The sequence below is a fragment of the Macaca fascicularis genome, chromosome 1 (assembly GCF_037993035.2).
Source record: "Macaca fascicularis isolate 582-1 chromosome 1, T2T-MFA8v1.1".
NCBI classification, from domain to species: domain Eukaryota; kingdom Metazoa; phylum Chordata; class Mammalia; order Primates; family Cercopithecidae; genus Macaca; species Macaca fascicularis.
Window position 1 is genome coordinate 145,920,120 of NC_088375.1, and position 15,465 is coordinate 145,935,584.

The 15,465-nt window shown below is 36.1% G+C and overlaps 1 protein-coding gene across 8 annotated transcripts in view; it reads right to left on the minus strand.

Moving 5' to 3' along the window:
- Nucleotides 1-15,465, minus strand: part of PKN2 (protein kinase N2) — a 158,898-nt gene that overhangs the window by 64,067 nt on the left and 79,366 nt on the right. For all 8 annotated transcript variants that reach the window (XM_015433187.4, XM_005542808.5, XM_005542807.5 and 5 more), the window contains one exon: nt 5,931-6,085. In XM_015433187.4, the coding sequence (XP_015288673.1) occupies nt 5,931-6,085 (155 nt within the window). The remainder of the gene's footprint in view (nt 1-5,930; nt 6,086-15,465) is intronic.

Here is a 15,465-nt window from a genome sequence, read left to right on the forward strand (position 1 = left end):
TTCTTATTAGTACCATCTAGGTAATAAATAGGCCAATCATTCTTATTTTTTCATCATGTATTTATGTTAAAGTAACATACAGGAAGTAAGCCATAAATTACATGCCAGACCAGTGAAAATACAAATATTAATCAATCAGAATGTTACCCGATGAAGCTTATAATTTGCTAGAAGACATACAAATGATTATTATATGCACTAGGAAGTTAAAAGTAGCTGAAGAAAATTCCCAAGAAATATGGAATCAGGCCAGGGATGGTGGCTCACGCCTGTAATCCCAGCACTTTGGGAGGCTGAGGCGGGCGGATCATCTGAGGTCAGGAGTTCAAGACCAGCCTGGCCAACATGGTGAAACCCTGCCTCTACCAAAAATACAAAAAATTTGCCAGGCATGGTAGTGCCCACTTGTAATTCCAGCTACTCAGGAGGCTGAGGCATGAGAATCACTTGAATCTGGGAGGTGGAGGCTGCAGTGTGCCAAGACTGCCCCACTGCACTCCAGCCTGGGTGACAGAGTGAAACTCTGTCTCAAAAAAAAAAAAAAAAAAGGTGGAATCAATTGTAGTTGAGGGAATCCAGAAAGGCTTCCCGTGTCATTATAATAAATAAGTGTGGAGTATGTCAAGACTGGAGATTTTCTCATGTTAAGTGCTTTTACAACGACAACAACAACAACAAAAAAAACAAAAACAAACTTCCACTAAAGAACCCAAGGGTACTTTTGGAAGTAACCTGGTTGTCATGGTGGTATCACATATGCATACATATGTATAGAAACATCCAAATTAATCGAAATGTATAACTAAATATCTGCAACTTTTTTCTATCTAAATTAGATCTCAAAGCTTAAACAAACAAAACTGGAGGACTGGCGGTTGGGGAGACCTGGATGGACAGTCTGGTATATCCATATGTGGAGGATTGGGGAACACTTAAAACCAATGCAAGATGCTGGTAAGAACCCCAAATTTTAATAAATACCTTGGTTTACCACCTGAATATATATACAGGAGACATGTCTTTATTTTTATTATTTATTATTTTTTTGAGACGAAGTCTCAAAAACTCCCAGGTTCAAGTGATTCTATAAACAGGAGACATGGCTGGGCACGGTGGCTCACGACTGTAATCTCAGCACTTTGGGAGGGCCAGGCAGGGGGATCACTTGAGGTCAGGAGTTCGAGACCAGTCTGGCCAACATGGTGAAACCCCATCTCTACTAGCCATACAAAAAATTAGCCAGGCATAGTGGTGTGTGCCTATAATTCCGGGTACACAGGAGGCAGGCTGAGGGAGGAGAATCGCTTGAATTTGGGAGGGGGAGGTAGCAGTGAGCCGAGATTGCACCACTGCACTTGGGCCTGGGCGAGAGAGCGAGCCTCTGTCTCAAAACAACAACAACAACAAAAAACAGGAGGTATGTCTTTAACATATCTCATGAAGCCCCCAGAGATCGTTTCAAAGGATAAAAAAACAAAAAACAAAAAACAATGATGCTGCTTAAAGCCACACTACCAAATAAGAAAATGGCAAGCTAAACTACTTATGTAACGGGGTAAAATAACTGCATCCCATTTCTCAGATCCTTGTGCTGACAATAAAAACATGTTAGTCATAAAAGGGATAATAAGAAAATAATTACAGTACACACAGTATGAAATAAGAAAAAGAACAATGTGTAAATTATGGGCCAGAGGAAGATAAATGGAATGGGCAGTGAAGTGGTATCAATTGTTTTAACAGATATTTATTGAGTATTTGTAGCAAATTACTTCAATGTAGTATTGTTTTAGGTATTGAAGATATGGTAATAACCAAGATAATGTCTCTGCCTGCATGAAATTTATTTTCTAATGCTGAAAACTGATGGTAAAGAAACTGATCACATAAATTGTAATTTAAGGTAGTGGTAATGCAATAAAGGGATAAGAAGAGACAGAGGTTGCTATTTATCTTAGGATAAGTAGTGAAGAGCTTGCTGAGGTGGTAGCATCCAAGTAGATGACTTAATGAAGGGAGAAAGCCACAAAGTACTTGGGAGAACAGATACCTAGGCAAAGATATAGCAAGTGCAAAAGCCCTGAGGTAAGAGTGTGCTTGCTATGTTTAAGGGATAGAAAAGAAGCTAGTGTAGCTAGAGAGTAATGAGAGATGAAGGTGTTTTAGAAGATGAGATCAGAAGCTATAGGTTTTCAGAGTCAGAATAAGAATTTTGGATTTTAAGTATGAGGGAAAACCACTGGAGGGTTCTGAAGCAGGAGGGTGAAAATATCTGACAAATTTAAAAAGGACAGCTCCGATCATAACATGCACAAGGGTAATAATTTAATCATGTAGAATCCCATAACCAGAGTCCTGTTGACAATTTTTACTGCCAAACTGAATTAATCATCCCTGTCCCTAAATTTGCTCCCCCTCATGAATTCTCTGTCATTGTGAAGGGCACCATAATTTATCAGTCTATCCACATAACCAATCTAAGAACAATCTTTGACTCTGCCTCCTTCCTCATATCTAAGATACCAAAAGTATGACTCTTATCTTCACTGTTTTCACTGCTGTTACAAGAGAAAGGAAGCTATTTAACCTGTACTACTGCAAAACACTACTTAAACTTACTGCCTGCATATAAGACCTTCTTTAATTAATTCTTTAAGTCTGAGGAGGATGGATGTGAACTTTTTTTTTTTTTTGAGATGGAGTTTTCCTTTTGTCGTTGCCCAGGCTGGAGTGCAATGGCGTGATCTCGGCTCACCACAACCTCCACCTCCCAGGTTCAAGTGATTCTCTTGCCTCAGCCTCCCAAGTAGCAGGATTACAGGCATGCAACACCATGCCCAGTTAATTTTGTATTTTTAGTAGAGACAGGGTTTCTTTATCCATGTTAGTCAGGCTGGTCTCTAACTCCCAACCTTGGGTGATCCGCCCACCTTGGCCTCCCAAAGTGCTGGGATTACAGGCGTGAGCCACCACACCTGACCGGATGGATGTGAAATTTCTAAACTTGAAATCTGATTGTGTATTTTCCCTGCTAAAAGGAGCTCCCTGCTTTCAGCAGCTCCATCTATCTTGTAAGATAATCACAACTGCTTAATTCTGTGCAAACTACCATATAACCTGGCTTTTCTTTCAGTTTCGTTATATCTCTCACTATGCCTCACCCACTTAAAACTCCACTGGTGGGGAAGGGAAAGAAGCCCTAATGGAATCACCTGGAGGACTTTTCCCAAACAAAATGAATGTCTTTCTGGAGATTCAGATTTGTTTCCCTATGGCTTTTAATTGAAAACGACTGCTAGAGTTGACAACTCTTACTATCAGAAGTACATTTTAGCTACCCTCAGATATGTTAGGTAAGAAATATGCTAAGAACTTGTGCTACAGCCACACCAAATCACTTTCATTCCTTAGAATAAGCCAGGCTATTTCACAGTTCCTTACTGTGTATATACTGCATTCAACCACACCACCATCCCTAAAAAGTAATTTTTTATTAAATGCCAAATCATCCTTCAAATATCATACTAAAACTTAAAAGATTTCATTCTGGCAGTTAAATGATTATTCTCCATTGTGCTTCCAAAGTCAGTCAAACAAATCACTGTTACACACTGTAACTATTCACACACGATATATCTCGTTTTAAGATAGCGGGTCTCTTAAAAGCAGGATATTATCTATTGAGTACCTAGTATGTAATAAGGACCATCTTTATTACACTTATACCTCACAGCCTAGCATAATGGCTATCAAACTTTTAACTAAATCCTTAGTGAATAAATTAATATTCCACATAATTAAAATTTATAATTTTCCCTAATCTAAAACGATGTACTCTGACCCTTTGAGAAGTTTAAAGATGAAAAATAAAAACAGTTAAGGTGGAATCTAGACAGAAATAACTGGCAGGCCTATCTCAGAGACAATAGTAGTTGCAAATGGGCTTTGGACATCCATTTGAGTCCCTCTCAAATTAATAAATCTAATTCAAAATAAAAACCTATGCAAAATTGACATATCTGTTTTAACAGGATGCTCACAGCCTTGTTCACTTTGGATCTGTGGTTGTTTTAGGTTATCTATTTGTTTTACTTTTAATATGTCCATAACTGTTCAACTTAGAGCAGTGGTTAGTAATCTTTTGTGGATTAAATACCACTTTGAGAATAAGGTGTAACCTACAGCCCTTTCATCCATACAACTATCAACATAGACACTTGCTTTTCCTATAACTTCAAAGGGTTCATAAACCCCTCAAACTAATCCCTCCACCCCAGATTTAAAAACTTTACTCCAAAGGTAGTAGCTGGGTTAATTTGAAAATGCTCAGCATAATGTGCTAAAATCGCAGTTCCAGGAACAAAGAAAAAAAAAGGTCAAAATAACATTTTATAAAAATATAAAATCCCTAAAACTAAATGTCAGTGCTAAAAATAACAGCACAAACAATAACTCTATCATCCAATAAGAAATGTTCAAAGTTAGTGAAATAATATCCTATCAAATATCACATAAGTAAATAGGAACAAATACCTTTCTCTAAAAGTAACAAAAAATTCTTTTGAACATAAAATCTAATGCTCATAATTAACGTTAAAACATTTTTTATGAAAAGTACACATTTCTTTCTTTTTGATATCTTCCCTAATGTCTTTTTTTCTTTCTCTTTAAACAATTTTTTTTTTTTTTTTTTTGAGACAGGGTCTTGCTATATTGACCAGGCTGGTTTCAAACTCCTGGCCTCAAGGAATCCTCCTGCCTCAGCCTCCCAGAGTGCTACGTATACAGGTGTGAGCCACCAGGCTTAGCCTCAAATTTCATTTGGGGTGAATAGTTAGGATGCACGACTAAGAAAAAAAAATTTCCCTCTGATTTCAAATTATTTTTAAACTGAAACAAACAAAATACATAAGAACTTTTATTATGAAATTATTTTTAAAATATCTATTAAAATATAAAAAATTGATTTGCAGAGATAAAAATATTTAAAATACATGAGTTGAAAGTAAAAAGGTATATTTTATAATTTTATATCCTTCTTAGAATTTTTGGAAATTATTAAAACTATAGAACCTTAGGCTGAAGAGAACCTTGAGGATAATCTGGTTCAGTGGCTCACAACAATTTCTTTTTTTTTTTTTTTTTTTTGCTGCATTATACCTAATAACAAGGACATGTTCTTATTACTAAGAATTGCTCCACATAACACTGATTTTCAGTTAGGGGTTATATGCCCATACCAGATTCCCAAGAATGCACAGGTCTAGGCCAAGCAATTATTGATGATGCCAAAATGTACCATCTTTTCATTTGCCCTCTCCCGAAAACTTGGGAGAGTGGTCTATAATGTGGAAAACTCATTATAGACTAAATTTTTAAAGATAATTTCTTTTTAAATAATTTTAGATTTACAGAAAACTTGCAGATATGGAAAGCTCTGTGTATCCTCTACCCATAAGGTCAAATTTTTGATTAACTAGGTCTTGGTAGGAATAAACAATTTTTAAAATGTTACCTTAAAAAAAAAAAAACCACGAAACAAAACACGTTTCCAAATTCTTTTATTCACTCTTTCAAATTTTGAGGTAAAAATGATCTCAGATGTCATAATATAGTGTTTAAACAGTGAAATTACCAATTAAAAGCACAAAAATGTGACAAACACAGCACTAAACAGATCTCAAAAAGGATACTTTTTAGTGTACCATAGCTTAAGAAGGCAAAATCACCTTGTTAGACCTCAGCTGGAAATAAGCATGTCAGATAATTCAAATTTCCCCCGCTCCAGGCATGTACACAAATGACTGCCAAAGTGCCATGCCACCAGTACTGATGTTGAAGTTACAAATAAATTTTATTGAGTAGATAAATTTATAACTATGGAATCTGCAAATAATGACTAAGTAGTTACATTTATTTACTACACTTACCTTTGAAGATCCATTTGAATACATCTGTATCATATTCTCTGCACCTTGTTTTACTTTAAGTTCTATATCCAATTGTTTTTGTAGAGCCTTTAATCTATTGTTGCTAGTAGAACAACGAGGGTCACTATTTGGAGTATCTGGAGTCCTTGGGCAATCTGTAAATAAAAAATTGTTAAAATTACTTATTAGAATGAATGCTGCTTAAAATTGGAAGTTAATATTTTTCAAATAAACAGCGTTTTTCAAACTTTGAGATGAGCCTAAATGAAATCTCCTTATGCTTATAGACAATCCATGAATTCAACCAATTCATGCAAAAAAAAAAAAAAAGTATTTGAGTTGCAAGACTACTTCCCAGGGTAGATTCCACTTAAAACATAAAAGTGATTATATTAAGTCTGAAACTCAGTTAGAAGATTGTCCATGGTTTCTCCAACACCATTATTATTATTATTATTTTTTTTGAGATGGAGTCTCGCTCTGTTGCCCAGGCTGGAGTGCAGTGGCGCCATCTCCACTCACTGCAAGCTCCGCCTCCCAGGTTCAAGCCATTCTCCTGCCTCAGCCTCCTGTATAGCTGGGACTACAGGTGCCTGCCACCACGCCCGGCTAATTTTTGTATTTTTTTAGTAGAGACGGGGCTTCACCGTGTTAGCCAGGATGGTCTCGATCTCCTGACTTCGTGATCCGCCCGTCTCGGCCTCCCAAAGTGCTGGGATTACAGGCGTGAGCCACCGCGCCCGGCCAACACTATTATTTTTAAATCAACTTGACTAGTTTATTCAATAATTAAACTAAATTTCCTACTATAACCTCATTAGCTGGAGAATAAAGCATATTCAAACATGATACAAATTCAATTAAGGTAATTCTTTTTAAAGAGAACTAAGGTTATCTACAGTGTAGCAATGCTTCAAAAATATTGATCCATCAATATCAAATTGATGCAGGGCAGAAGGAGGTTACAGAGGGATGAAAAATTCAATTTCATAGCCTCTCATAAAGGATACTGTGTTGCTTCTATTTAAAAAACAAAAACAAAACTTCGCAGAATAAGTTAGGGAGGAGTCCCTTCTCAATTTTCTTGGATAGTTTCTGTGAAATGGTACCAGCTCTTATTTGCACATCTGGTAGAATTTGTTTATGAATCCATCTGGTTCTGGGCTTTTTTGGTCGGTAGGTTATTCAGTTTTGGAACTTGTTTTTAGTCGGTTCAAGGGTTCTATTTCTTCCTGGCTCAGTCTTGGGAGGGCGTATGTGTCCAGGAATTCATCCATTTCTTCTAGATTTTCTAGTTTATATGCATAGAGGTGTTCATAATATTCTCTGAAGCAATTGCAACAAAAGCAAAAATTGACAAACGGGATCTAATTAAATTAAAGAGGTTCTACACAGCAAAAGAAACTATCAACAGAGTAAAGAGACAACCTACAGAATGGGAGAAAAAGTATTTGCACAAACTACACATTTGACAAAGGTCTAACATCAGCATCCATGATGAACTTAACAAGGAAAAAATAACCACACTGAAAAGTGGGCAAAGGATATGAACAGATACTTTTGAAAAGACATACATGTGGCCAACACGCACATTAAAAAAAGCTCAACATCACTGATCATTAGAGAAATGCAAATCAAAATCACAATGAGATACTATCTCACACCAGTCAGAATGGCTTTTTTTGTTTTCTTTTTTTGAGACGGCGTCTTGCTCTGTCACTCAGGCTGGAGTGCAGTGGCGCCATCTTGGCTCACTGCAACCTCTGCCTCCCAGGTTCAAGCCATTCTCCTGCCTCAGCCTCCTGAGTAGCTGGGATTACAGGCGTACGCCATCATGTCGGGCTTATTTTTGTATTTTTAGTATAGGCGGTGTTTCACCATGTTGGTCAGGCTGCTCTCGAACTCCTGACCTCTTGATCTGCCTGCCACAGCCTCCCAAAGTGCTGGGATTACAGACGTGAGCCACTGTACCCGGCTCAGAATGGCTATTATTAAAAAGTCAAAAAATTACAGAGGCTACTGAGGATGCAGAGAAAAAGCAATGCTTATACACTGTTTGTGGGAGTGTAAGTTAGTTCAACTGTTGTGGAAGACAGTGTGGAGATTCTGCAAAGACCAAAGACAGAAATACCATTCGACCCAGCAATCCCGTTAGTGGGTATATACCCAAAGCAATATAAATGGTTCTATCATAAGGATACATACATGTGTACATTCATTGTAGCAAAGACATGGAATCAACCTAAATGCCCAGCAATGACAGACTGAATAAAGAAAATGTGTGTGTGTATATATATATAAACACACACACACACACACACACACACACACACACACACACCATGGACTACTATATAGCCATTAAAAAAAAGAGAGAGAGAGAGAGATCATGTCCTCTGCAGGAACATGGATGGAGCTAGAGGCCATTATCCTTAGCAAACTAATGCAGGAACACAAAACCAAATACCACATGTTCTTTCTTATAAGTGGGAGCTAAATGATGAGAACACATGGACACATAGAGGAGAACAACAGACACTGAGGCCTATTGGAGTGTGGAGGGTGGGAGGAGGGAGAGGAACATGAAAAACAACTATTGAGTACTAGGCTTAATATCTGAGTGACAAAATAATCTGTATAATAAACCCCCAAGACACAAGTTTACTTATATAACAAATCTTCACGGGTACCCTTAAACTTAAAATAAAAGTTAAAAAAAAAAAGCATAATATGTTGCTTTACAGATTTCTATGATTTTAGGAATGGGAATATTTTCAAAATCTCTGTGTTAGTAAAGTCCCTAAAAATTCCAAACATGTGCCATTTAAAGATGAGCTTCATGGAAATAAATTTGTCCTAGAATAAAATAAAAATGGGAACTATTAATGCATAAAAAATCAATGCCTGCAGATTTTGAAAATTATAATTTTCCAAGTAAATAATTTTCATTTTGCAAAAACAAATAAAACTTCAAAAAGAACCATCTTATTCTGGATAATCCATTATTATTGAAACACTTCTTTTTTTTTTTTTTTTTTTTTTTTTTTTTTGAGACAGTCTCACTCTGTCGCCCAGGTTGTAGTGCAGTGGTGTGATCTCGGCTCACTGCAACCTCCGCCTCCTGGATGCAAGCAATTCTCTGCCTCAGCCTCTCGAGTAGCTAGTATTACAGGCGCCTGCCACCATGCCTGGCTAATTTTTTGTATTTTTAGTAGAGACAGGGTTTCACCATCTTGGCCAGGCTGGTCTTGAACTTCTGACCTCATAATCCACCTGCCTCAGCCTCCCAAAGTGCTGGGATTACAGGTATGCGCCCGGCCGGTTGGAACACTTACCTTCAATCAAAATTCTTCATATTTTTAATTTAGTATTTGTATTTTTATCCACACTAGGTCCCTTTACTTCTAAAAAAGCTAGAAGACTAGGGTACTACCCTGTTCTGGGTGATAAGTAACTTGGTCATCACTGGAAAACTGCCTAAGCTCCAAGTTACTTTACCTTTGTGCTTCAAGGTTCCCTTCACTCCTCTACAATATAAGATGGTGTGACTAACCATTTTAATGAATGTATTTCATATTAAGTTTTATATTCCCTTTAAAAAATCACTAATTCAAACACATGCAATTATAATTTATTAATATAAAAATATAGATATTAAGGCTGAGGCAGCAGAATCACTTAAGGCCAGGAGTCTGAGACCAGCCTGGGCAACCAAGTCAGATGCTGTTTCTAAAATAAATAGATAAATAAATAAATAAATGAGATACTAGGCTAGGATGTAAAATAATAGTGCTTTAACGATATCTGCCCGAACATGTGTATGTGTGCATATAAATCCTTAGAATAACCTTTTGAGACAGATATTATCCATACTTTATACATCAGGAAACAGGCAAAGCCACACAATTAATTCACAAAAGGTTTCTGTTCTAACTGAAGTCCCCAAATTACAAATGGGCTGCCCAAAAAAACTGATATAAAATGTAGGTAAGTTTTCAAATCAAATCACAAAAGAGCAACTTAGCATATATCTAGTATAGTGGTTAAGACTGCCCAGGTTTGAGTCTCAGTTTTGATACTGAGATTCAGTACAAACCATGTAATATAGGGTAAGGTACTTCACAGTTCTGTGCCTTATTTTCTTCATGTGTTAAATAGTGAAAACAGCATGTACCTCACAAGATTATAGTGAAGATTAAATAAATTATATGTACAGAGCTTAGAAACAGGTGTGGTACATAGTAAATATGCAATAAATATTAACCAGCAGTACCCACCATAGAAAGAGTATCTCTGTTGAGTCCATAAATGAACTACACATTATAACAATGACTGAACAGATCTGGGAACATTTTAATTTTCTTCTTTTTGTATAAATGATATCAGAATCTTGTAAGAAGTGTAAATTACACAGAATTTGGTATATAAAGATAGCTTATAGTAAGCACATTTTTTACAGAACTGGAATGCATTCAGAATAGAAGGCCCTTAGTTGAGTATGAAAATGTGTTGTCTGTAAAACAGTTGATTGTGTGTTTAGCCTAGGATGAGAAGGAAAAATGATTCCTGTCTAAACATTTAAATATTTGTCTATGAAAGCTGTCCACTTACTACTTCCCCACAAGACAGAGAATTAGAACCAATGGGTAAAAAGGTAGTAAGGGCAAAATTTTTGTCACAACATAAATTCCTTATGTTTTGGGTTATCTAAAAATAAAATGGCTTGTCTTAAAATGTAATAAAGTCTCGTCTCTGGAAGCACTTATACAAAAGACAGATTACAATTTGTTAGAGATACTATATAATAGACTCTTAAACATTACAGCAGGTTGTACTAAGATATTGAAATATTCGGCTGGGCACGGTGGTTTATGTCTGTAATCCCAGCATTTTGGGAGGCCAAGGCAGGTGGATCACGAGGTCAAGAGATCAAGACCATCCATGCTGAAACCCCGTCTCCACTAAAAATACAAAAATTAGGTGGGCATGGTGGTGCACGTCTGTAGTCCCGGCTATTCAGGAAGCTGAGCAGGCAAATCGCTTGAACCCAGGAGGCAGAGGTTACTGTTAGCCGAGATTGCGCCACTGCACTCCAGCCTGGTGACAGAGCAAGACTCCGTCTCAAAAAAAAAAAAAAAAGATATATCCATTGATCTGATAGTCTGTGAATTTGTAAAAATACTACATAACACTGTTCTTAAGGAAAAGTATATCCTCAGTTTTAATAATGATTACAGGAATATAAGAAATGAGAAAATGGTTAAGAACCAGGGCTCTGAGGTCAGAATGCCTGGGTTAAAATCCTGTGGTTGCTACTCATTGGTATGGTCTTGATTATATACTTACTTAACATCTCTGTGCTACAGTTTCCTTAGCCACAAATTGAGGATTACTGTAAAAACAAAGCCTATATAGTGCTTAGGTTGACGCTTAAAATGTAATAAGGGCTCAGTAATATTACAAGTCAGGGCTCAGCTAAGTAGCCAGTATTTCTGCTCATTTAATCTTCCCAAGAACTCATAAAGGTTTGCAATATAACTTCATTTTACAAATAAAAAAATCTGGGTCGGGCGAGGTGGGTCACGCCTGTAATCCCAGCACTTTGGGAGGCTGAGACGGGCGGATCATGAGGTCAGGAGATCGAGACCATCCTGGCTAACACGGTGAAACCCCGTCTCTACTAAAAATACAAAAAAAAATTAGCCGGGCGTGGTGGCGGGCGCCTGTAGTCCCAGCTACTTGGAGGCTGAGGCGGGAGAATGGCGTGAACCCGGGAGGCGGAGCTTGCAGTGAGCGGAGATCGCGCACCACTGCACTCCAGCCTGGATGACAGAGCAAGACTCCGTCTCAAAAAAATAAAAAAATAAAAAATCTGAAACTTAGAGAATTTATTTGCAAAGGTCACAAAAGTGTACACCAAGGCAGAAATTTAACCTTAAATATGTCTTATATGAAGTAAACTTTATAAAGTTCACTATTTTTCCCATTTAGAAATCAGAGTAACACTGTCCTCACCCTTGGATTTCATCTATTTTCCCCTTGAACCTGCTTTCCTACACGCTGCCTTTCTTCTCTCCAATTTTCTTCCTTGTACTTTATAGTAAATTTGAGCACGATAAAACATACAGTTGCCAGTATATTTCTTAAACTCTTCTTCTCATAGTGAAACATATTTTAAAACAAGGATAATTAGAACTTCCTACTACCCATTAATACTCTCACCATTCAAAAAAAAAATTAAAAACTTCATAAAATGGTTATCATTTTTCTACTCTTAACAACTGCCTTTACATTTAAAAAGAGGTAATCTGCTCTTAAATACATACTTTGCTGGCTAAAGAAACTAAACCCCATGATTACAACAAAAAACAAATTTCTATTTGCTACATATATTGCTAATATTACTGAAAAAGTTTTCTCGGGGGTATTATAAGAAATTATGCATGCTTCTAACCTTCTAAACATTATACAATTCAAACTGTATGTTATACAAATTCAATAAACTTGCTTTAATGTTTACATATTAGATCAAAGAGATTTTAGGCATGTATAAGTTACAGTAGACAATGCACTGGAGATAAGCCCATAAAGTCACACGTTTACACACATTTAGCCAATATAAATTGTTGTGCTTTAAGATGGAAAGTAGACAAGATTAATTACTCCACTAAAATATTTTTAATAGCCATGTCTACCAAATACAGTCCCAACTTCACGGTTAGGCATTAAAGGTCTTATGCTATCTAGCTCCAAGCTAATTCTCCACTACTATTTTTCCTTGTCAAATTCTGTGTTCAAAACCTTTCTAATAAAATGCAATTGCTTTCTTAAAAACTATTGTTAGTTTAGGCATTACTTTCTCCAGAAAACCTTCCCTAACCATTCTCCAGTCTAATATATCTTCAAAGTATACTTTCGTCCCTCCATTGAAATGTGTACTACACAGTATTATAATCTGTTTTCACATCTGTTTTTCCTCTGAGACTACAAGCATCTTGAGTGCTGTGTTCTTAGCTATTTTAATGACTGAGTTTAACAGCAGACCAGACACAGAAAAATAGCAGATTAATACTGAAAAATAGCTAAGTTTTTTAAAAAAAGAAAGGAAAAATGAGACATAAAGAGACACAGAGGGGAAAAAAAAAAAGCTCCAATATATCTTATGGTGCTTCAGAAGAAAAATAGTGACTTGAAGACAATATATAAAGAGATAATGACTATCACCTTTTAAGAACTAATAAAAATGCCAATCCACAGATTCAGGATACCCAATCAACCCCAAGCACAAACATATAGGGGAAAAAAAGTTCATACTTGGACATATCACGGTGAAACTTCAGAACATCAAAGACAAAGTGTTCACAGCAGTCAGAGAAAGGGTACCTTTAAAGGAATTACAGTTAAATTTATGGCAGTTTTCAGCAACAACACTGAAAGGTGGAAGAAGGTGAAATGACAGCTTCTTTATGTTAAAGGATACAACTACCTCCTTAGACTGTGATACGGTTTGGATCTGTGTCCCTGCCCCAATCTCATGTCAAACTGGGATCCCCAATATTGAACGTGGGGCCTTGTGGGAGATGACTGGATCATGGGTGTGGGTCTTTAATGAGTGGTTTAGCACCATCCCCTTGGTGCTGTTCTCACGATAGTGAGATCTGGTTTTTTAAAAGTGTGTAGCTCCTCCCACTCTCTCTCTTGCTCCTGCTCTGACCATGTAAGACGTGTTTGCTTCCCTTTCGCCTTCCACCATGATTGAAAGTTTTCTGAGGCCTCCCCAGAAGCCTAGCAGATGCCAGCATCATGCTTCCTGTACAGCCTGTGCAACCATAAGCCAATTAAAGCTCTTCATAAATTACCCAGTCTTGGGTATTTCTTTACAGTAGTGTCAGAATGAACTAATAAAGGTTGTATATATCCAATGAAAATATCTTTCAACAGTGAAGACAAAATAAAAATATTATCAGACAAAGATGAAAACAGTTTTTCACAGACTCATTAAAAATTTAAAAATGCTAAAGGATGTACTCTGGGAAGAAGAAAAGTGATTCTAATTGGTAGGTCAAAAAAGAAATAACAAAGAACAGATAAAGTGGCTTAGATGTGAGTGATTTTAAAGGACCACCATATAAACCAATAAAAAAAGTCATGAGGGGGTTTTTAAAAAATAGAATTACAATGGCAAAAACTGCAATTAATTTTGCACCAACCTAGTAAGACAGTAAAATATAAGCTAGGGTATAAGTAAATAAAAGCATTCTAAAGCCTTTGAATTGTCCAAGAGATAAAAACAGCAATCAGACTACTGCCTTTGACAAGTATGCATGATGTACTATCTAAATGAATCAATTTCCAAAACAATCAAACTTTTAATAATTGATTCTTAAAAAATAGTCTGAAAATGGCAAGAAAAGAAAGAAAAAGAAACATTAAAGGCACAAAATAAGATACTAAATATAAACCCAAATGTAACAGCAATCATTTAAATAGGCTAAATGATCCAGGTAAAAGAGATTATTAGATTAGGTAAAAACAAATGAATAAAATAAATCCAACTATATGCTATTTTAAGAAACATATCTAAAACATGATACAGAAAAGCTGAAAGTAAGGAAATGGAAGAAAGGTATTCCACACAATCACTAACCTCAACCCACAACCTGTATTGATAACAGACAAAAGATACTTTAAGGCAAAAAATACTTCAAGACAGAAAGATTACAGATAAGTCATTTCATTATAATAGAAGGTTCAATTCATCAGAAATATGCATCAATTCTAAATATGTAGGTGTTCAATTATGTGGCAACAAAATAAATAAAAAACTGGCAAATTTAAAAAAAATATAGCAAATCTGCATTCCACCAAATTATAACACAGACAGTTCCAGCACATAATTACAAATCACAAATCTCAATCAGAAAACAATTCACCATGAGAAAAAAATTACAGGATTAGCCTTGTAAAGATTTCACTTATTGTATTTATCCTATAGAGACTGTGAAATAAGTATGTTAAATATGTAAAGCTAAATGCAAGGGGTATCAACTGGGACAAGAGACTATCAAAATTACCAAGATTAACAAAATAGAACCTCTAGCATTAAAAAAATACGTAATAACAAAATTAGAAACACAATATTTGATAAAGAGTAAGTTTGATACAGGTGAAGAAACTATTAGAGAAATGGAGATAGATTTGAAGAAATTAATATGTATCTAAAGTTCCTGAAAAACTACGTAGAAGGAAAACAGGAGGTACAACAATCGAAGGGACAGAGGCTAACAATTTCCCATAAATTGATGAAATATATAAATCTCAGATTTAGGAAACCCAACAAATCCCAAGCAAATCAAATGAAATGAAATCTATGCCATTATACTTTAAGTCTAGAACACTGAAGACAAAGGATATCTTAATAGAAACTAGATGATCTACATGGCTTCAAACATGAGACTGGCAGCTGTTTCCTCAACAAGAGTAGAATCCAGACAACCACGAAATAATAGTTTCTAAGTGCTGAAAGAAAATAAAT